The sequence below is a fragment of the Nematostella vectensis genome, chromosome 13 (assembly GCF_932526225.1).
Source record: "Nematostella vectensis chromosome 13, jaNemVect1.1, whole genome shotgun sequence".
Classification (NCBI taxonomy): Eukaryota; Metazoa; Cnidaria; class Anthozoa; order Actiniaria; family Edwardsiidae; genus Nematostella; species Nematostella vectensis.
In genome coordinates this window covers 12566137-12589827 of record NC_064046.1, presented here as the reverse complement: position 1 = coordinate 12589827, position 23691 = coordinate 12566137, and the positions used below count along the sequence as shown (strand labels likewise).

Below are 23691 nucleotides of genomic sequence, written 5' to 3'. Positions count from 1 at the left end.
TGGTACCCAGGGTATCGGAGCCTCTACAGCCAAGTCTAATAAAATGCTATGTTATAAGCTTATTATAAATTTCTCAGTATGTATATAATAAACAAAATACATCATGGAAAGTGCTATGCTTTGTAAAGTTTTTATGCACTCGTTGTTTTGCATAAAAAAAACTCACTCGTTCGCTGCGCTCACTCGTTCGTTTTTTGATAGTGCACAACTCGTGAATAAAAACCGTACGCGCGCACTTTCCATGTAGTATTCTCTATGTACGCGATGGCAACATTTATACCTCAAAATACGATAAACTAGCGAAGAAACGGCGGGAAATCTCTTGTGTGGTGCATGCCGGACTAGCATCATGTTGTCAGACCCAGTCTCTCTCCACTCGCTCAGCACATTCTCATGGTCTTAGTTTACGCCGTTTACAACGTGCTTTTGTGTCCGCACTTTTCCGCTTGATTTCTTTATTTTATTCCTTCGATCGCCTTACCTACGTTACTTGGGATTTAAGACCAGCGATGGTGGTAAAGAAATGCCCAGGCTGTGATCAAACGGTGAGAAAATGAACAATAAATATTCACAACACGGGAAGCAAAAAATGCAAACTGTTTTGTTGAATTATGCTTAATATTTGTTTGCTTGAGATTGGTAAATTATTCAATTTTCTTTTAACAAATCTAATATTAATATCTTCTTTTATTCCTCAAATTTAATGCATCTTTAGTTAGATAATCATGTTATCGATATCTTATTTTCTTACCAGATTTTTATTTAATCAATATCAACTAACGTCTTATAAAAATCTTGTTTTTGCCATCAAGTGATGATAAATTATTTGATTCCATCTAACGTAACTTAAGAATATACAGTTAAACTCATGTATTATATCTAATTATATTGTATTTTTGTGTATTATTTTTATTCAGCTCCGAATAGAATTGCAAGCATTTTTAAGCTTTAACTGCTAAACAAACTTAAGCTTAATTTTTCGTGCAAATGATATATTTGTAATGTATTTTGTTATGCTGAAGTACATATAACGTGAGGCTAATAAGTGGTTGAAATATACTTGAATTCTTGAATATTATTTTAAAAAATGGGAATATCTATCAAACTGAGGCCAATTTACATAGTCATATCCCTTGCAATCTTGATTTTAATTTTTATGATAATGAAAAAAATGTTTTAAAGAGATAAAGGTTATATGTAAAATATTTAAAAAGAATACCATTTGACAATGCCGAAAATATTTTTTTTTAATAAAATGTTTGACAATGATGATTTTGCATGAATCTTTACTCTGAAGGTCTCAATCTCTTAATTTAATGTGTTAATGATGTTATTCACAATATTCTGAATAAATGGGCAAAGCTCCAAAATGTTTTGTGAGCATTTAAGGCTAAAAAGCTTGCAAAGCTTTCACAAAATAAAAAATTGTCAACCCCCCCCCCCCCCAAAAAAAAAAATAAATAAATAAACTGACATACTGACAGGTCAAGATTATGTGTGATGGGTATTTTCAAGGAACCAGTATTTGTTTTGGCTTGGTTTGTACATATTTGACAACAAAATATTGTGAATTAGCATCAATTTTTTTTTTTTATTCCAGCACATAATTACCTCGTGACAAAATCTCTTTTATCATCGACCTGATATTTTTTCATTGATTTTCATTGATATTCATTGCATTTATTATATTTTAACCTTATGAATTTCAGCTCCCTGTTGCTTGCAAGTCTTGTCATTGTGGGCATGTTTTTATTAGTCGCAAGCAGCAACTACCTGAAAAGACAGAACTTGGTGAGCCAATGTAAAGGATATCATATTCATATTAATTGGGGTACTTATGGAGCTAGTGCTATTCCTTTAATTCAAGGACTTTTTTGCACATTATATTTCCCTGAAAAGAAATACAAAATAAAGTACAATTATTTCTAAGTCTGATAACACTTAATTTTGTTTTTGGTACAATTGAAGGGGCTTCTTTGGTATTTATTTATTTTAAGTCTTTTTTTTCTTGTAAATCAGATTTAGTGTCTAGCAGTAGAACCCTGTAATAATTCAAGTCTTTAAGGGGGACAAGATGGGACAAGCGGAGTGGAAATGACTTAAAAATCATGGCTGTATTGTTATAAAATGTGTCTGGGTTGGGAAAGAAGCCAGCCGAAATCTTTCTTTGTATTTGTGTAGCTGGGATTTGTGGGAAGTGCAGTGCCATAGCAGGCCTAGATATATTAGGAGGCATGATACAGAAACATAAAGAAAATATTGTCATTTCCTTATAAAAAATATATAATATATAATATATATATATATATATATATATATATATTGGGGGGGGGGGGTATATGCCCTCAGTGCCCCCACCCCACCCCCCACGGTTAAGTGTTGCTTCTCTTTCTCCTTCTAGCTATGTTACTGAAATTACTCTTAATGAAAATCATCTTATGATTTAGCAGGGAGTTGGTATTACCCAAGTCCTTGTTATAGGGGCTTGATTATACTTAGGTATAGGAAGATTAGGTTTGAGAGTTACTGTTAAGTATCAGTTTTTGTTCAATGAAAAGTTAAATATGCTTTTTTTGTGAACTGAAAATGGGGTACCCATCTGAAAAGTGTACAATAAAAAATTTGACACTGTCCCTTTGTTCCTGCTATCTTCTTCAGAGGGTTTTAATCGAGAGAAAAGGCTCAGACCAGAGGTTCCCAAGAGAGAGATACAGGACTTTGAGTATGGTCTATCATCGTCCACTATTGAGCAGGACTCTTTAGTGAAAATAAAGATACCAGTTCTACCCGGCACATCTAGAGATGGAACTCAGATAACTGTTGGTACCCCTGTGTCATCACTGTGTGATATAAGGGTAAGGATGGAAAAATAGAGTGCACACACATATAATTTGGTTAGGACCAAAACGTTGTCTGCTTATGGGAGGACAATTAACAGAAAATGATATGTTTGAGTAACAGCTGTGTGTCTCTGGAAATATAGATATAACGTTTTCTGAGCCTTGGATAATTGAAGGTAAAGGGCAGTGAAGGTAGTGACTCTGCTTTATTTCTCAATTGATCAAGCTACTGTTAGTAAAAGTCCCTGTTTTTTACTGAAAGATAATTAGCCTTAATATAAAAGTTTGATATAAGAGAGCCTCAAATCTCAGCTGGTTATCTTCAGGCTGTACTTCGTCAGTATTTTATGTTCTAGGTGCCTGACCAGATACTATTTGTAAAAGTCCCTGTTTTTACTGAAAGATATTTAGCCATAATATAAAAGTTTGATATAAGAGAGCCTCAAATCTCAGGTGGTCATCTTCAGGCTGTACTTCATCCTCAGTATTTTATGTTCTAGGTGCCTGACCAGATAGTGTTTGTAAAAGTCCCTGTTTTTTACTGAAAGATATTTAGCCATAATATAAAAGTTTGATATAAGATATAAAAGAGCCTCAAATCTCAGGTGGTCATCTTCAGGCTGTACTTCATCCTCAGTATTTTATGTTCTAGGTACCTGACCAGTTTTTACAAGTAAATGGAAAACGTAAGCGAGGACGTCCAAAAGGATCTAAGAACAAACCCAAGCCACCACCTGGAGAGCAGCCAGAGAGCACAACACCTCAGGTAACAGTGACTTCTTAAACCCTGAGGCAAGGGACTGTATATGATATTTACCATTAATATGTATACTATAATGATTCAAAAAAGCTCCCCCTCCCCAATAAGTGTACTTGTTCAACTTCGAACTTTGGAATATGCGAACTCCTCCCCTCCCCCTAAAGGTATCCCAACAAAAGCACCACTTGAAAGGTGAACTTCACTTTATTAAGTTTGCATTGACATTATCACATGACAACAATATTGTCATTGATTTGTTAACAATGCACTTCTCTCCATGAATGTGCTGTATTAAAGCCACATTGTCACCAGTTTACTTCCAGAGAGCCAATGGAAACCTCAACCGACAAGAGACAAAAGCGAATCTGATAGAGCCACAAGGTTATTAGCCAATTGGCTATTAAGTGCTTCCTCTTTAAATAAAGTCTTTATAGAATCTGCTATATTTAACAGGTCATCCGCTCTGAATAACATGTTTCAGTCAAATCCTCAAAGAAACGTGAATACTTTTTCGCGTTTGCCATTACAAATCATTGGAGATTGTTACGTAATCGACTTGAGGTAAACTGGTGATGATGCGGCTTTAAGTCTAACAACATTTTAACTGTTGTTTATCACAAATAAAGTTTTATTCTCAGTCAATACAGGTATTTTCTTCCAAAATAAATGCCAAATAAGTCCCCCCCTCTAAAGACTGGAAAAATTAAATATGTACCCCCAGACCTTATTTGAATCATTAATGGTATGTAAAATTCATTTTAATGTCAAGTGCTGTACTCCATATTTTTTATCCCCATTACACTAAACACCTGCATTTAAGAACCTAGAGATTAAAAAGAACCTAGGCTGAAATTTGGGATTTTAAGCACCTTTTTAAAAGATCCCAATCAGCCTGGTTGGGAAGAATAGGTTCTTATATTTAAAAGATTAGTCGTCTGTTATTGTTAGGTGACTGACACTTATTTTGGGGGCTTTTAGGAACCAAGTGATCCAAACAAACCTAAACGAGGTCGTCCTAAGGGATCAAAGAACAAACCCAAAGATCCATTGCGATTCACTGGCTCTAGCCACGACGGGTGGAGCTCCGACCAGGATTATGTGTACCCGATTGATGTTGAACCACACATATCTAAAGAAAAAGCCATAACCTACTCCATAGTCCTGTCAGACATTAATCAAAAACTAATGAATCAGACTTCTATGAACTTTGTCTGATACTAAAGAGGGGTGTAAAGGTAATAAGATAAATGTATGGAAAAGGAAATGTTAAGCTGCGAATTGGTAGGGGGGTGGGAGGGGCGGGGTATCAAAGCTGCATAGAATAATGTTGTTAGATGACTCTCCAGGGGGGGCAGGGAATGATGAGACTATTTGGTGGTGGTGGTGGTGGGGGGGGGTTGAAGATATAAAGGAAGCATTGTATCAAAGAAAGGGATATATGCACATGTATATATACATACATATATACACAAACCTCTTACAAATCAGAGTATGATTATGCCAAGCCTGCTCGCAAGCGTTTACTCAACGCTTTGTTGTTGTTTGCCAAGTACCATGGACACCATCTTGTTTTGTTCTGTCTGTGCAAAAGCTGAGGTGAGTACAAGGGGGAAGGTTGTGCAAGGGAAGGGAACTTTAGTTCTTGCCATCTTGAGTTCTTACCCCCCTACATCACCTTTTGTCCTTAATGCCAAAGCTGGCGCTGTCAAAATCTTGGTGGCCACAACTCACAAATAGGGAAAAACGTAAGGAAAAACACTAGGTAAATGCTTGCAGGCACGCTAGATTTTGCCTATCTAGACTTAACTATCTTTTTGGTTGTACAAGAGTTATACAAGTCATATTCGTCAGAGGGTGGGGGTAGAGGATTTGCATGCCTTTTCGTTTTTGACAGTAGACTTGTTAGCTTATTTTTGTGTGCTAGGAGGGGGTGGCCAGTAACCTTTGATCCACCTAATGGGTATTCCCCTGCTTTGTGATATCATCTGGTATCTTAGACATCGCAGTATAGGCCCCCAAGGGCCACAATTTCTAACAATGTGGTCCTTTTCTTCTCTATGGAGCATTTGTAATGTTCAGAATTTTACACAAATTATATTTGTATATTTGTAAAAGGAGTTATATTATACATTTGTAGGTATTGGAAATAAGTTGGCCTTTGCAATTCTGTAAAGAGCAGAATTCAATTTTTTACCTGTTTACTGACCATAAGTTTTGGTAAGTAAGTTAACTCTGTAAATTTCATGTGCCCTATTGTGTTTCTGTTAAGAAATACCAAGTGTCAGCAGTTTACTTTGTGCTGACAGTGTGAGGTCATTAGGGAACCATCCACTAGGCTAAAAGACGCTTACCGAACGACAAAATAAAAAAGGTTTATACTGCTGTATATTTGTTTAGAGAGATAGATATGTTATGTTTTTTTCTGATGTGCTTTCTCTTTACTTACAGTAACGACTTACCTTATGACTTACAGTAGTAGCTTGCCTAGTTGACGATTGCCTAATGACCAGATACCATCACTCCTATCTCCACTAAGAAAACTTTTATACAGGGTATTTTGTCTTTCAATGGGGCTTGAATATCAGTGGGCAGGGATGGTTTGAAAAGGGTGGAATTCACAGGGTATATATATTTTTTTCATATTTTTCATCTGTAAGCAGACATGCTTGAATGTTTGTAAGTGTAGCTATGCAAATAATCAGGGGTATGTTATAATTTTGTTTTATAGAATAATGCCATTTTTCTAAGAAAATTATATTTCTATTTTAAAAATCTAAAGTTAACATCTTACATGTAAAATACAATAAATGAAACGATAAAACTAACATTTTTTCCTCAATGTCTAAATTAATACAGTAAATGTATGGCCCTTCCCACATGTTGGGTATTTTAAAATTAAAAAATACCCAACATGTTGGAAGTGCCATTTATTCACTGTAACTCAATGATATACTCCCACTGCTCCCCTTTGTAAAGCCTTTAGTGTGGACTGGGGCGTACGCAGGATTTTAACAAGTTGCAGTCAAAGCATTCAGAAGCTGAATAAAGGCGTGGCCCCTTATCCCGCATCCCCGTGAAGAATTCATAACTCCCGCTTTTGGGTTTGAAATTGGCGTCAATGCGTCAGACTTTTCAGAATATTACATGATCCTCTGTCATCCTCGATCTGAAGTAGGACTTCATTCGTCGCGTGGCACTGAACGACATAACAATGTTTTCAAATCATCTGTAGACTAACATGATTAAGAAAGTTTTTAACCTCGCATATATATAAAACTACGTACATAAAAATGAATGAGTAAACATTTGATTTTTCCCCTCTTAACGCAAATAAGATCGCCAAATTCTTTTGCAGTCCAGTGACTGCAGGCCTATAGGCTGCGTACGCCCCTGGTGGAGGAGACAGGGGCGCATCCAGGAGTCCCCCAAAAGGGGGCAAGGGTTTCAAGAAGGGAGTGGCCGGATTCATTATTCTTTCATGGATTTCTTTATGTTTCGTGTTATTTTTAATTCAAACATCAGAAAAACCCTTAGATCCGCCCCTGGTTGAGGGGGAGAAGTTTTTAGGTTTTGCATTGACCCATTTGTCACTTCCAATAATGATATATTCAGTGATTTTTAGAGGGCTCCAAAGCATCATGCCATTCCTCTTCTTTGTCCCCATCTGTTGATTCATTATCAGAATCATGATGGCTCTGAATCTGATCTTCCCCATCAGTAACTCTACAGTTGGTCAAGACCGTTTTCGATAAGAAACCTTCCTCATCACTTGTGTTCACACCCTTAAGCCCGCCATCTGATTCTCTAGCTCCATCTAGACATTCTTCAAGCTTCACTCTCTTTGGATAAATACCTAAGTCACCTTCAATAACCTCACTTGCTTGTCGCTTTGAAGTCTTCGAAGACAAGTCTGTGCTTCCCCTGGATTCTGGTGGAGTATGATACTGCCCTCTTGTTAGGCCATGGAATGGTAGAACATTGTAAATAGGCTTTGTTTCAGTTACTTTTTTAGTAGCAGGTATTGGCGACATTGCAGCCTTGGTAAATCCATGAATTGGGAAATATTTAAATGGGCTACTAGAAGTAGTATCAGTAGTGGAAGTGGAAGTGGAAGCCAAAACAGCATCACTTTTGCTGCAGCTAATGACAGAAATATTATTGTCATCCTTGTTGAAAACAGTATCACTGCTGAGTACATCTTTACAAAGATCACTATCTTCGTGACCATTGGTATACTCATCAGAATTATTAGCATTTGTATCAGTGTCAGCAATTTTCAGATCTTCCTTATCATGATTATCAGTAGGATCTTTGTGATTGGCACCATCTTTCCACTGGTTGTTAGCTTGTCTGCTTTCATTGCATAGAGATGGGCAATTTACATGTTGTCTTTTCCTTGAATATGGTGAATGACTAGAATCCTTAGAATCTCTCTTAGAGTTCTGATTCCCTGTCTCAGAAACTTGTGCCTGTAAAGAGAATTTGTCTGCACTGTCGTGCGACTGAGGTGCTGTTTGCATTATACTGCTGGATTCCTTCCCTTGAGATTCTTGTGCCCATTGTATCACATCCTCCCTGCTTCTGTCATTCTGCGAACTTGAGTAATAAGCTGGGGTTTGATGGAAGACTTTAGGGGGGCGTTTATAAGAATCTACAGGCTGCTGTACGTATGAGGGTACCATAGCAGATGATGAGTCATTACCCTTGAGTTTCAAGCCTGAAATAGTACCAACAGGATAAGGATAATCCTCCAAAGGTGACAAGTTTGTGTTCAATGGGTGATAATCAATGGGTGCTTTATTTGTAACTGGGGAGTGTGACTGAGATAAAGTGTTTGGGCACTCCAAGGCTGATTTCCATCTTTCTCGATTGTGGTTCAGTGAAGAGACTTCAGAGATATGTGACAGTGGAGAGGTAGACATGATGGTTGAGTAGCGTGGTGGAGTTACATATGGTATTGTACATGTGATAGTTGAGTTGACGACTGGCATGAATGTTGAATTCCCATGTTCTTCTGTACAACTGTCACTAGGGTAAATGCCACATGATTGTTTCGGGCTACAGATCCCCATAAGCCCATTCTCAGGATCAAAATGCCTTAGAGTGTGCATATCATAAACACCGCAACTTGGTCTACTGGAATTCTCATTTTTATATGGAGTCCTTGATATGCCTTCATCACAACCTTGGCTATTTTGATCACCATTATTTTGTTCATCATTCCTTCCATGAGATTGCCCCACGTCATGATTACCCAGTGTACTACCTTGAATGCCACTTTTAGAACTTTCCTCTGGTGCAGTTGGGTTGAGAGGCAAAACATTATCAAATTTTGGGGTTGGGACTCTCTCTGAGCTTAAACTACTTCCATGAGAGGATAACTCTGTGACCATAAGAGGCAATCTTGTCTCAACCCCTTCTGTCATGCACTTCATAGCATCCCTTAAGCGAGATTGTGGATCACAGCTGTCTGTTATCAGTAATTCAAGTTGCCTTAACTTATCCATCTCCAAAAAGAATCTTACATTATTTTGATATTTTATATCCAATAGATTCTCTTCTAATTGCTTCATCATATCATTAGGCTGTTCACTAGATCTAAGAATTGCTTCAAAGTCATCTAGTGGCTCGATTGCCCAGTTTGGCTGTGATATGATACGCATAAGCATCTCCAGGTTGTTCTCAAGAAATGCCTGCACGACAATGAGGCCAAGTTTGTGGAACAGGTTTTCTTCTATCCATTCTGGACATGGCCATGTGAAAATTGGACATCTGTTGGCATGGCGACTGAACTGATGCTCCTGTAATGGTGGTGTTGACTGCAATGAAAACTGCAAAATCCATGCATTTTGTGGAACTGAAAAGCGACAGCAAGTCAAATGATATTTGTTAGTAAACACTAGGGTTCATATTGTATTCTAGAGGGACCACTAGGGATACCCCCTCCTACCTTTCCTACCAGCTTCTTTACATTCCATGACCTTATTCTAAAAATCTTCTAGTTATGGCCAACCTTAATCGGTTACTCATATATCAGTAAAAATTTACTGGAATCACTGATAGATCAGTTTGGTATCCAGTGACTCCACCCCACTCAATATCCACCCCACTCAATATCCAGTGACTCCACCCCACTCAATATCCCTGAAAGCTCGGTTACTCTGCCCCACATCCAATTCGTATTCGGCAAGCGACAAGCGTAAGTCAAATTAAATCTCACATAAAGAGAATATGACATTTAGGGTCACGTAAGGAATGCTACCACTTGATCGTCAAGTAAGGAATACTACCATTATTATATACATATTATTCTACATTTCTTCGCCGCACACGGTTAAGACTTGTATATATCAAACAGACGTTTCGAATCAGAAAAAATACAAATCTTGTGGTTCGTAAACATACTAACCTGAATTCCAATTTTGAATTTGTTTCTTCTTGAGTTTTGATAACGTTTTCCCCATCTCCAGATTCTAATGGACAACGAATCGCTGATCCCTCAGCATTTACAGGTAATTAACTTTTTTCATAGATTCCAACTTGAGAGCCCCTACAAACGATTTGAGAAGCGCAGAAGAACAAAAGTGATAGCGATGATGTTTTCTTTGACTCGAGTTGTAAACGACTTGGTAACCACCCGTGCACACATCAGGAGTGGTCACTCAGCCTCGTGTCAAGATGGCTACTACCAGTATTTTGTAAAATCCTCTCCGTTTACACTCAATTTTTTTATAGTTTTCCCATCAAATACAGCCATGAAATATAGAATATCGGCACGGGCATATGCCAAGATGCTTCTCCACGCGTCTAAATACCCTCACAAGGCAGTGAATGGCGTTTTATTAGGAGAAGAAGTCACCCACGATGGAGAATTGTATGTTTTAGATGCGGTGCCTTTGTTTCATCATTGCCTCGGCTTAGCGCCTCTTTTGGAGGTTGCCCTCACTCAGGTAAGTCTAGAGCTATGTTATTTCACTAATTTATATTTTTAATTATATAAGAATCAAAATGGTTTCATCAAAATAGAATAAAAAGAAGAACTACAATGGAACCTTGATTGTACGATGTTCCTCGGGAGAAAGAAAATGTATCGTAAAATCGAGGTATCGTTAGAAAGAGGTCCTCGATTTTACGATATAAAGAAAAATCCATTGAAAACATCGTTGTAGCGAGGTCGGGTTAATTATCAATTTTTTTCAAAATAATAATATTGTAACTGTACTACGATTACGTAGAGTAGATAAATTAGCCTTTATTAATAGTTCGTGGTAAGTGCAATTCCAGTCTTTAAAAACAGCTCTTAAGGCACGTTCCTGTAAAAGACATTTGCATCTTAATGTACAAAGTTAAAAATGGCCTTTGTCCATCTGGGATTAGTGATTTGTTTTCTAAAAAAAACACGAACTATAATTTAAGATTGTCCGATTTTGTTATTCCAAGATTTAACACAGTCACTTACGGGAAACATTCCCTAAGATATATGGGGGCTAAACTATGGAATAGCCTACCTAGGGCAGAAAGATCAATTGACAGTTTAAAAAGTTTTAAAGTGACTATGAGAAAAAAGGATTTCGAATTTATAGAAAATTGCAAGGGCTGTGCCCTATGTTCCGCATGATAATTTTTAAATCTAGTCAATTTTTTTTCATAATCTCATATAGATTACAATCAATTTACATGTATTTATATATATATATATATATTTATTTAGCTTTATCAGTAAGAATCTACAATTTTAAATTTTTAATAATCAGTATAATTTTTATAATTTTATCTTTTTTTTGTGTCCCCCAATTAGTAGGGGTCTTATCCCCGGCTAGAGGTTGTTTATGACACTTTAATAAAGTTTCTACTACTTTCTACTACTTCTACTTCTACTACTACTGTACTCTGTGTAAGACTGTACAGTTACTCTCTGTAAACTGTAATCTGCATTTAACAAGATCTGTCAAGTCAAGAAAAACTGTTTACTGTACTGTACGTGTGTGGTGTCTTGAGTTTTTCTCTCTTTGTTGATAGACAGAGTATATCGTTGTATCGAGGTCAAAATTATGCTCGGGAGAACAGATTTGTATCATAAAATCGAGAATATCGTTTTTTCTAATATCGTTAGATCAAGGTTATGTCTCATACACTGTATTTCCGCCGGGAGAAAGAAACGTCATCGTTAAATTTGAGGTTATTGTAGAATCCAGGTTCCACCTAGCGTAATTACAATTACAATTACAATTGGTTGACTATTATTTGACTATAAAGCATTCATTTGGCCAATCAATGATAATAAAAACTCTACCAAGTCCACAAACTCTAAGTCCCCACTTCAATAAGCCCCCTCCCCTCCCCCCTGGGCCAAATTAAAGAAAATACCTAGTGTCAAAAACAGGAATATCAAGCAGCCCTATTGGTTATTAGTTAGTTATTGATTTTCAATATCAATCAATTTCTATGTTACCGATTATAATAATTAATCATAATCAGTATATTTAGTTTTGACTAACTATATATTTGGTTGTTATGTGCAATCTGAGGGGTAGCAATGGGTACCACCAAATTTCGAAAGTCTTGCAAAAATTTTGCAAAGTCTCGGAATCTTGGCGTTTTTACGCAAGTCTCGAAGTCTCATTTTTTTAACCAAAATTTTAGGGGTCTCGGAGCCTCGTTTTTTTACCATGGTCTCGGAGTCTCTTGGATGATATAGAGAAAAAAAAATATGGTGATTAATGTTTCATCAATTCTGGTCAAACAATTATTCTGTTTTTATATCAAAACATGTCAGGGGTTTCATTTAGGGCCGGCAGAACTGTCAGCTACTTTTTTTTTTTATAAAAAGTTGATTTTTGAACTAATAACTTCTACCCCCAACTGTATGTATCAATCTCCACCTCCTACTCTGAAACTTCATAAAACCCTTGCGTGTAAAGCAAATATATATGTCATAGGTAGATTGATTATTGCTTTCTGTCATCTGTTTTTAATTACCAATTTCCAACTAGTATTGGTTACCTGTTTAGTTTCTGTAATAATGAACATTTTTGTACTCTCTTATCATTTATGTTCTTATCACATTTTTTTTGTAGGTGGATTCATATTGTAAGACATTGGGACATCATATTATTGGATACTACCAAGCCAACGAACATATAGAAAACAACAGGTATTAGTGGTAGAGACATATCTCCCTTTTTGCTGTTACAAGGGCTTGACCCAGGGACAATGTGGGGAGTAAAACAAATGGGGAAATACTGTATGTCATTTTTTTGCACATTGGCAGCGCAAAAGAAGGGGTTTGAACCCTATGAACCCTCTCCTAGATCCCCTTTTTTGTAAATTTTTTTCTTTTTATTTGATCTATCACCTAGGTTCCAAGCTCTGATTTTGTTTTATTGTGCAATTGTGGCACTTGTAAGATATTGTCTGAATTTGTTTGATTGCTAGCTATGTTTCATAATATGTGTTTCAGTAATATGCTTCAATTTTAATCTCTTTTTTATTTCAGTCCAGATAACATTGCTTACAAAATTGGAGAAAAAATTGCAGATCAGTGCAGCAATGGTTTTATTCTCATGGTAAGCTTTTAGCTTCTGTATTCTATTAAGCAGAATCAGTTAGTGGTGTTTAATAAGGTTCCAATTCTAGGCCAATAGCAACATTTTTTTCTTGATTGTGTGTGTGTGGAGGGGGGAGGGTGCTGGATTTGCTAATATATTCAGCAAATCATTCTCTACTAGCCTAACAGGCTAATTTTTTCTTCTCTGTGTGTGAATTCATTGGAGTCAACTAGGCGGGTAGAGGGGGATAACATCAGAACTCAGAAACTGGAGATGCAATATTTATCGATGCAAATTTTTTTGAGGTAATGTGTTTAATATATTTTATTGTTAATACTTTTGTTCTTTTTTTTTTCAGATTGATAATTCAAAGATGTCTATCTCCTGTGACGAAGTGGCATGCAAGGTAGGCTAGTGCTTTAAATCCCAACCGTCCAGAGTTATCAGGCTTTAAATGAACAAGGCACACATATAAACTGTAGAACTTGTGATAAATTCATATGACAATACTGGAAATATCTTTTCCCCAACAGTGTTATACAGTACATGACAGCAAATGGAAATTCTGTGAGAAAGATGTGTGAGTATACCATGAAGTCTAACTAGCTCACCTTTTTCAAAAGACTTGTGTATGATGCCACCAAGTAAAGTAGTGAGAAAACTCTATCAAGGTTTGACAGATCATTGTTTTCTTGCTGCTGTGTAAAAGGTTTTATCTCTTATCAATGTTGATGCTTTCTCCCAATGTAGACAAATGGAATTTTCTGTTTCGGAGTAAGAGCACCACTTTTATCCGACGTGACCCTAATAAGAGCATCAATGTCAAAGCCTTGCCATGTGACACTTTAAGCCCTTAAAGGGTACACATGTTTCAACCAGTTTTTTGCGCTAGTGTTTTTATTGAAATTTTAAACCACTCAGGTAAAACAAGTGGACCTCTCTTGCAATTATCACCCTTCTAGGTTGCTGCTACTCGGGCCTCATAAAGCTTGCTTCTTCATTTGTTGCAGAAAGTAAAGGTCGTTTAACTTTTTTCAATAAAAATTTGTGAATGTTGCATTGATTACCACAACAAACCAACTTGTCCTGACGCGAAATGACATCAACACATCTCAAGCCTCTGACACTTGTGATTGGTTGAAAGTGAGACATGGTGGATGATTTTGTTGTGCATATCACCTTATATAAAGCCGCATTGTCACCAGTTTGCTTCTGGTAGATTTTCGAAGGAAATGCAATTTTTGATGGAAAAGCAAAAGATATTTTAAAATTGTGAAAGCTGTGTGTCTATTTGAAATTTCTTTGAGAATGTGACTGATAATTTAGAACAGATGGCCTGTTTAATAGTGTGACAATGCCGCTTCAAAACTGCCTGCCTAAGTATTATTTTCATCTTTCTAGTTGTGTGGATGGAGGAGACGATACCCTGAGCCTTACCTCAGAGCTACTGGAGGGAAAGGCCTACCAGAGTCTTATAGACTTTGATAATCACCTTGACGATATCACTCAGGACTGGCTGAACCGTGATATTGACAGATTGGTGGATCTGTCACAAACAGCATGATATTAAATGACAAACTAGGGAACTTCAGCAAAGATCACTTGAACTGCATTGGTAGATCCAGGAGTAGGCTGAGGTTGGCTGTGCCCCCCCTACTTTAAAAAAAAAATGCTTTAAAATATAGTGAATTGTGAGGATGGTTTACTAAAAACTTGTAGACGACAAATTTTTAGCTGCCCCCCCTTTTTTGCTCAACCGAGTTTCATAATTGATCTGCGGTCACATACTTTTCCACTATTCACAAATCTTATGTCATCCACATCAATAAAGCAAAGGATAAGGCAGGGCCGTGGTAGTGGGCGGGGCACTGTGGGCACGTGCCCCCCTAATGACCAATAGGGGCATGGCTGTTCCCCTACTCGAAAATCAAGAAAAATCCTAATGTTTCTGTATCATTCCCTCCCCCCAATATTTTGAGGTCTGCTACAGCTTTGAAGAGGGATTTATTGGAAAAAAAAACACGCAAACTACTGTTTCATCCCTACAAGCCTGTTTCGTGGTTGGTTGCCCAATCATCAGCGGATTTTGCGAATTGTTACCATCGCGTATATACAGTCTATATACATAATTTACATAAATAAAGGCGTGAAATTTGAATGGTTCAATTGTGGCAAGGCTTTGTTTTTGAGGCGGCGTGATGACCCGCGCTCCTTGCGCTTGTTTACAGTTGACAGCTTGGAATGGCGAATGATGATATGTTTTTCTTTGAGACAGATTGCATCTTTTACTGGAGCTGTTGTAGGAGGAGTGAGATGATAGGATGCGCCATGAAATAAAGCGTTCGATTATGTTGTCCTTGGGGTTCCAGTCGCGGTTTGCTGAGTTCAGACGCGACTGTACGCAAGCACATATGAAAAAACTAATTATCATCCCGCTCTGCATCCGTGTATTTTGGTGGAACTGGAATACACTTTTTCGAAAGAATTTTTTCTGCTATCTGAGCCTCAGAATGTAAAATTTGGTGAAATCTCAGGCAGAATGTTCTTTTAAAAAAGGTTCTTCCAGGAAACTTCTGTAGTAGAATGTTGCAGAATGACTCGAATGCCATTCTGACCATTCTCTTCCAACCATTGTCATTCCAGAATGATAGGAAAAAAACGCGCCCTAAAACATCTTGCCAAAAAATAAAAATAATAAAATGGCTAAAATAACACGAATTTGCTAGTTCGTGCGCGGCCAAAACAAAATAGCGGCCACGACTTGGTAGATTGCGAAAAAACCGGGGTAAACCTGGGTAAACAAAGCGCAAAAAAAAAAAAAAAAAGCGGTAAGGGACGCCTTGTGCTTGTTCTTTGCTCTTGACCCCTACCCCCTGGGGGTTAATTTTCCCGCCTGGGGCGCAAAGCAGCATGGGATCTCCGCGGGAATGTTTATCACACATCACCAGATGCTACGGAGCTCAGATCGTCTTCCCTCGTGGCCGGAGAATCATCTGTCAACTGCGCTCGGAAAAAAAACATTACGTTTGCTGCATTAACAGGCAAGACAATTCTTCATTGCTTTCTTCTTTATACGGGCTGCCCTAGAAATGTTTTCACTGAGCAGCGTTGTTGCGGTTTGTGATGTTTGAAGAAGCTCGCTTCAGCTTCGGGTCGGCGCGACTCGCTAGATGTTGACATAGTGGAAAATACACAATTCTTGGGTTTTCCTTAACAGCAATGGATATTTACTTTGACAGCAACATCTAAACAACCTCTATAGCATTTCCTTATTTTTTTCCGTGTTTCAATGACCTTGAAGGGTGCTTCAAGAGTTGAGAGCAGCGCTTTTCGAGGTGTGACTTTTCTTGCTGCGACGTGAACCGTGAATCATCGTAACTTTTTCTCTGTTATGAGACAGCCTAAGAAACACCGAGAATCATCTTGCATTTTTTGTTATATGCCTTCTTATCAGAGCTATTTTATTAAGTATCTGTAGTGGTTGAAGATCCGAGGCAATAATTATTCCACATTTCACCTAAATTAGTGCAACCTCCGAAGTCTCATCTTTTCAGAGACAGTGAACATGTTTTTCTTTGTATGCCTTTTTGTTAAAGAAAATGATAATTTTTACAATATTCGGCTTCTTATTTCATGCTTGCTTATGTGTGGTCGACGGCGTGACATTTTGACCTACACTTAATATCTTTTGTTAGGACAAAGGGATTTTAATTATAATAACATGGATATTAATTATAAAGACTAAACACTAATTTCATGTTAACGGCGGCGAAAGAAAATATATACAATGAAATCCTAATCACTTGTGTCTATTGTTTGGGACAAAAGGATTATAATAACTTGGAAACTAAACACCATGCAGAAACAAAATTGCATGGTGCAAAAGGAGTCACACTTCATCATGTCTTGGGACTCTATAGTAGGGTTTTTCAGAAAAAAAAAATTTGCTCTTTAGTTTTGACTTAAAATAAGGGTGGGATAACTTGCAATGCTGTGCAGAGATTTTCTCAGGTATGTAAAACCTATCTTTGCACAAGAAACACACAATCCTGGAATTTCAGGGTTTTTCGGTGAGAGAATGTGGCTATCAAAATTATAACAATTAGTTGCATGTATAAGGCATGATGATATTCAATAATAGCAGGGCATTTGCTAGAAAGAAATGTTTTTATTTTCATTTTGTTTACAGGTGATTAAAGGTGGTATGATCTCAACAATCCAAATGAGGAGGCCGTCTGTTCCATTACGCCGACCTCATCAACGTCAACAGGTCAAGAAACTTCAGCTCAGCTATGTACATATAAATAATCAACTCCTTGAGGAATACAAAGACAGGTTACTTTTCTTACATGATCATCCGGAAGAAGGCTGTCTCATACGAGATTCCCTCATCTCCTCCCTCAAATCTAAGATGCTCACCCTTGAAGAATGTTTCCAGGTTTTTCGTGAAGTTTCCTGGAAGGATCGCTGCAGAAATATTTTGATAGCAAAGCTGTTTCATGAATTAACACAGCTTGATGATGAAGATGCCATAGTTGAAGGTTTGACACTGCAGCTGGAAAAAGGATGCAATGACCTTTTAAAAAATCTGACTCTTCTCAAGGCACCTACACCATCCCAGCTTGGAATTGTCACCCTTCTTGTAAGCCTATACAACCTTGAAGATCTTCCCGAGTCACATAAAGATGGTGTTGAAAGTTATTTGGTTGACATTGCCAGAGCATTCTGGCCTTACTTCATGCCAGGTGCTCCAGTGTGCCTTAATGACAACTCCTTCATTGATGCTGTCTCTGATATCTTTGGCACAGTTGGAGAGATTCTCGACAAGGATGGGCCGAAGAATATGGAAAGGACTTTTAATCAAATTACTAGGTTGCTGTACTCTGTGGACCAGATTTCAAACTATGCCAGGATGCGCTTGATGCAACTGAAGGAGCTTAGAGCAGCCAAGTGGAAATTGAGGCCATCTGCTTGCTTGTATTACAAGGATGCATATTTTAAGGTGAGTGTTCCAGTCTCAGGGAAGAGGTTAAAGCTTATTGTGAAATGCAGAGTTGCCCTGAGTCTGGTACAAGTAATTTAATTAAATTTTTTCCAAAACCTGTTATGTTGATTATCTAAAATTGGGACCTTCCCTTGGAGGGGTGTGGTCAAAACACAATGTCTGTGTGCAGACTTCCCTGAAATAGGACAATGGATGACAACCCAACCCTGAAATTTCCAATTCCCCCTTGGTATGGGGGGTACATGGATGATTCTGGAACCACACATACAGCCTTCTCAAAGAAAACTTTGAAGAGCAGGTCATTATGGATTTGGAGGCAGTTTAGGTTGTTGAAGCTTTCATTTTTGTTGTCAATAACAAAAATAATGTAACATCTGTCTGGATAGACAGATCTCCAGAGAGGGAGACTCATTGAGCCGGCAACCAGCGGGTTTTGAGAAGGCTGTGCATGTATGAGAGCATGTGATCTTGCGAATATAAGGGGTTGAGTGACCTTATGTACTATGTTTACCATACTTTATTTTTCCATTGTCACAGAACCTGCAAAATGTTTCCTCTTCATTTGCAGCACATGGAAGAGAGAAAGGAGAGCTTTGATTCAGGTTTACCAGACACGCCAACCTCCCTTGGCTCTGCTGGATCCTGTGAGGATGTGTTCCAAAGCCAAGAATCCCTTCATGCAGACACTTCAAGCAGGCAAGATGTCCCTCCTGAAACAGACTCCTCAATGCTTCAGGAACGGCAACCTAGGTGCAATGGTGCTGATGAGAAACCAAACTTAAAAACGCAGCTAAAGCATATTGCTGTCAAGGAAACAGACTCACCAGTTGAGATAATAGGGCAGAAAACTACAGCTAGTACTGTTGGAGAAGAGCCTGCCAATGATTATTACAATAGTGACACCACAAATGATTTGGGTTATGATACCATAGATATGAGCTTCTGCAGTGTTAAGGAGTCAGGTAGTGGAGAGAAACAGACCACTGGAAATCACCAGAGGTCATTATCTTTGGAGTCTGTAATGGGTAACTTTGCTGCACAGGGCGACCAAGCAAACATTAGGCAAAGACATCACAGTGACATTAATAATAGTACAAAAGACTTAACAAAGGATTATCAACCTGGTAGGAACAGCTTTGTAACCTCAAAAAGGAAAGTCTATATTACAGCAGATTCACTTCTTGAGGATGTACAGAGCTCAAGGACGGTGCCAAGCCCAGCGAAATCAGATAATAATTACAGGCCACGTGGTGGATTCGGCTCTCCTGGAAGTGTAACTCCTGAGACAACACTCAGGGAAAGATTCCACCCGCAGGCTACAGGCTACCCCCATGATGGCAGGAGACTCTTTGCACACTCCCTCTCAGATGACTCTGGGACCAGACAAGGGTGTCCTATACAACGGCATGGTCAACCTGGCAGACAATTACAGACCATTGCAGACCATCACCAGAGGAGCCAGTCAGAGGCAATGTGTCCTGGATTAGGTGTTGATGCCAGGTTTAGTTCCTGGTGCAACAGCTGGGGAGATGCTCACCAGTGCAGTCTAGGTATGTCAAATTTGTTTGGTGTGATTTGGAATCTCTGTATTTAGCAAGCATGGTCATTAAAGATTGCATCATTTTGACTAAACCTAGTCTCATCAACAAATTAGTAATAATAATTGATAACCGAGTCATAAATAAACCATGTTATATTATTATATATAGAATTCCTAGTAACCATGTAATATAACTGAATCTAGAGTTCCTAGTAACCACACTACAACACTGTATATCTAAGGTTCTAATTGTTATTGTTGTCCCTAGAATTCCCAGTCAAGTCTGTTAGTCCCAATGGGAACACGACAGACCCTGCTCATTACTCCAGAGACTTCCTTCTCAGCTTAGCGCTCTCACCTGCAGCCATGACCCGTCCAGAGAGCCTGTCCAACACTGAAGACTGGACAACACATGTCATCCTGACACAGGTAATTGGAATACGTCCATGAATTTAACCTCTTTACATCTCTTGCCAACTAGAATATCAGTGTTGCGTCGACTCCATTCTTGTTGGTTCTCAACGGAGAATCTAGATAGATTACTGGTCTCTAGACAATAAGTCATTAGGCAACCGTCCACCATTGTATTTACTTAGTATCTCCATAGGACTGAATTACAGATAGGTCAGTGCTGTCTACAGTGCTGTTTAGTAAGCCACTTATTTTTTGCTATTTGTGTGATTATAATTGAATAACATTTAATTTCTCTAATTTAGACACGGACGGTTGTAGACCGATTTAGGGCACCAAGGTGTGATCTTCCATTGTTGTCAACCAAGATTGGTGCTCTAAAACACAGTCAACCCTCTCCAGAACACAGTCAACCCTCTCCAGAACACAGTCTACCCTCTCAAGAACACAGTCTACCCTCTCCAGAACACAGTCAACCCTCTCCAGAACACAGTCAACCCTCTCCAGAACACAGTCAACCCTCTCCAGAACACAGTCAACCCTCTCCAGAACACAGTCAACCCTCTCCAGAACACTGTCAACCCTCTCCAGAACACAGTCAACCCTCTCCAGAACACAGTCTACCCTCTCAAGAACACAGTCTACCCTCTCCAACATCCAGTCTTGGTGAACAGGTGTGTGATGTACAGTCAACGTCTGCCCAGTCTTATACATCAGATCTAGTATTGCAGACGCCTGGTGGTGCGGTGGAGCACAGTCTAGCATCAGCATCCAAACCTGTGGAGCAACATCTAGTATTGACAACACCCAAACTTGATACCAAAGAGCACAATCTACCGTCCCTGACATTCAAGTTTGGCACTTCAGAGCATAATCAGCCCCAAACGTTATTCAAGTTTCGTGCACCTGTGCACAATTCTCCCTCATCGATTACAAATCCTGGTACACAAAAGAACACTCTAACACCGACCAATCTTCCTTCAGTCTTGTCAAGTTCACCAGAGAACCCACCGACATTTAACTTTAGTGTCCCAAAGCCCAACCTTCCCTCATACAAGTTTGGCTCACCAGCAAGGGATCTACCTTCAACAGCATACAAGTTTGGCACCCCAAAGCAGGAGCTTCACTCGCCGACGCCCACGCATAGTACACCCAAACAAAAACCGAGCTCAATGGAATTCCAGTTTGGTACACAAGAGGACAATCCACCGTCTTCAACGTTCAAGTTCCGTGCACCAGTATGCGAGGTACCCTCAGCCAAAACCAAGCTGCAAGCGCCAAAGCTTGACACATCAGAGCACACCAGCTTGCTATCTTCACCCCCCAAGTGTTAGGTCCGGGTCTTAAAGGCCATCCCCCCTTCGCGACGTAGGGTTGATTACTGGGCCAAGCGGATCTGCTACTTTGCGTGAGAGTGTCGGCCTAGCAGCCTGGAGCTAATACCTGAGGAGACGAGTCGAGGTAGCTATGAAGAATGGTAAAAAGACCAGGCTTCTTACTGGCCTCTTCGGGATAAAGTGTAATGGGGAGCTTTCATGTGAGCAAATAGTTTCTGTTCAAAGCAAAGAAGTCGTGTTAATTCAGAAATAATGTGGTCCTTGGACTGATAGAACCCCCCATTCACGTAAAGATGTGGGTAGCCTTGGATTGTCAGGTGATTATAGATGAGATAGATATATTATAATGAGACGTTGAAGTTGTGAAAATAGCTGTGGCCTGCAATTGTCACGTGATATAATTGAATGCATTTTGTGGCGGCAGCAGTCACGTGATTTGGTACTTTATACGTCGGCAGCCTTACTTCGGGCGCCATGGACCCTCGAGGGATGTTATTGCAGATTTTTAGATTGTTGATCTTACCAATATAAATGCATTTTAACCCAATTGTTGTAGAAGTTTTTGTATTTTGCTCGATATCGAAATCGAAATCGCATGCCAATCGGCTAACGTATTTTACATTGGTGGCCACGGTAGCGCGCGTAGCATGTTAAACCTTGTATTGGTGGTCACGATAGCGCGCGTCGCATGGTAAACTTTGTCTTGGTGGCCACCGTAGCGCGCGTCGCATGGTAAACCTTGTATTGGTAGCCAGGACGGCGCAAATCGCATGGTAAACCTTGTAGTCTTGGGTTTCAGTTACGTGATTTTTGGCGTGTGAATTTACTTCCGGTCATGAAGTGGTGGTCAAAACAGCAATGCGCGAACATGGCAGCTGTAGGCGAAAACCAGGTTTCTCCCGTATTTTCCGATTATTTTCGCTCTTTAAGCCTATTAAGATATTCGATAGCATTCAAAAGATGTGTTATTCCAACGGAGTTGAGCCCTGCATTCTAACAAAATTTCAACTTTTATCCTTCAATCGTGTTTCGCTTGCAGTCCTCTTTTTATTCTTCAAACGAGATGAAAGCTTACAAAAACATGCAGGCCTACAACTTTTCGTTTGTGGATGATTGAAAGACCTCGGTATTAAACGGATGAAAAATTATTGTCTTCTGGTAAGTTTTTTTTTATGTTTTGTTCGGCGAAAAACGCGATAATTTTGCAAAAGGATAAAAATGTGATTTCTCTCTTTGCCCTGCAAAACGGCAGGGAGAAAATGGCAGATTCACACTTAAACAAGCTGCAAGGACCAGCATTATAACTCGAGAAAAAAAAGCTTTATTAAGGCTATTTAGTATCCTGAAGCCCATCGCTTCTCTACATCAGGTACAAGGTTATTTTACATCCCTAGATTTAATTGTATTAACTTACACTCAATGAGCTTATTTTGTCGGTACATTTGCTGTCTCGAGTATTTTTATCAATCATAGTCATCTCTGACTTTCAATACATGCGCTGCTGGCTGAAACCTGGATGATAAATTTCACCTGTCATCAAAATAAACCAAAATGTGATTATTACAATATTCATAATCAATCACACATATTTGTTATACCCATTTCAAAAAAACGTCAGTGCGAAATGGCGATTGGCAAATGGCAGTTCTAGGACCGAAAGGAACCATGGGTCTCATTAAATTTCTACTAAATGCTAAAGAATATGGAAAAATCAAACAATTAACAATTAAAGATCATCTGTCTCTGACATTGCTAGACTTTATTTAACACCTTTAATTTTACGAATGATTAGTACCCAGAAGCACCGTTCGGGCTTAGATCTGCCATTTACTATTTGCCATTCGCCATTTGCACTTTTTTTGAAATAGGTGTATATCCAGTGCAGTCATGAATATTGGGGGTATGCCATTGTCTTTATTTACAGGCTGAAATTATATGGCTTTCAAAATTATTGAAGGGGGAGGGGGTTACATGTCCCGCCATCCCCTGCTATAGTGCTGTGGAATTCCACTTTTTGGTTAAATTGACAGTATTGCAGAATTCTAGTAAAAGGGTTACCTTCTATATTTTTACATTGTTGTCTTTTTTATGTGGAAATGGTTGTAAGCATGATATACAGGCATGTACCCAGGATTGGCTAAGGGGGGATGTGCAGTTATAGGTATAGGAATATTGAAAAAGGATAGCATTTAATAACAAGAAATTACCCATTTTTTGGGGCCATGTATTCTCTGCACCCTCCTGTGTACT

At 38.7% G+C, this 23691-nt stretch overlaps 4 protein-coding genes across 6 annotated transcripts; 3 read left to right on the top strand and 1 right to left on the bottom strand.

The window, feature by feature from the left end:
* Window positions 1–371: 371 nt before the first annotated feature.
* On the top strand, window positions 372–6668 carry LOC5519539. Of its 3 annotated transcripts, XR_007306178.1 has the most exons (7): window positions 372–545; window positions 1710–1791; window positions 2659–2855; window positions 3493–3606; window positions 4579–4835; window positions 5738–5817; window positions 6049–6668. XR_007306178.1 is itself a non-coding variant. In XM_048720442.1 (6 exons), exons 1-5 carry the CDS (start codon window positions 510–512, stop codon window positions 4813–4815), a joined length of 666 nt encoding a protein of 221 aa, XP_048576399.1. In that variant the 5' UTR covers window positions 372–509; the 3' UTR covers window positions 4816–4835; window positions 5738–6435. The 3 variants fall into 3 exon arrangements, 2 of the variants coding, with proteins under 2 accessions (XP_048576399.1, XP_001639443.1); XM_048720442.1 differs by having other exon boundaries at window positions 5738–6435; XM_001639393.3 differs by having other exon boundaries at window positions 4579–6435.
* Window positions 6669–7103: 435 nt separating this feature from the next.
* LOC5519477 lies at window positions 7104–10223 on the bottom strand. Its single transcript, XM_001639314.3, has 2 exons — window positions 10010–10223; window positions 7104–9457 (listed from the first exon to the last, which is right to left on the bottom strand). The coding sequence occupies exons 1-2, from the start codon at window positions 10062–10064 to the stop codon at window positions 7209–7211; spliced, it is 2304 nt and encodes a 767-aa protein (XP_001639364.2). The 5' UTR covers window positions 10065–10223; the 3' UTR covers window positions 7104–7208.
* Window positions 10224–10241: 18 nt separating this feature from the next.
* On the top strand, window positions 10242–15314 carry LOC5519538 (ER membrane protein complex subunit 8). Its single transcript, XM_001639392.3, has 6 exons — window positions 10242–10550; window positions 12678–12754; window positions 13097–13166; window positions 13507–13554; window positions 13682–13728; window positions 14550–15314. Exons 1-6 carry the CDS (start codon window positions 10356–10358, stop codon window positions 14710–14712), a joined length of 600 nt encoding a protein of 199 aa, XP_001639442.2. The 5' UTR covers window positions 10242–10355; the 3' UTR covers window positions 14713–15314.
* A 147-nt stretch (window positions 15315–15461) lies between these two features.
* On the top strand, window positions 15462–21988 carry LOC116603333. The gene is made up of 5 exons (XM_032364406.2): window positions 15462–16189; window positions 17338–18150; window positions 18722–19703; window positions 19962–20122; window positions 20410–21988. Exons 2-5 carry the CDS (start codon window positions 17353–17355, stop codon window positions 21436–21438), a joined length of 2970 nt encoding a protein of 989 aa, XP_032220297.2. The 5' UTR covers window positions 15462–16189; window positions 17338–17352; the 3' UTR covers window positions 21439–21988.
* Window positions 21989–23691: the final 1703 nt, after the last annotated feature.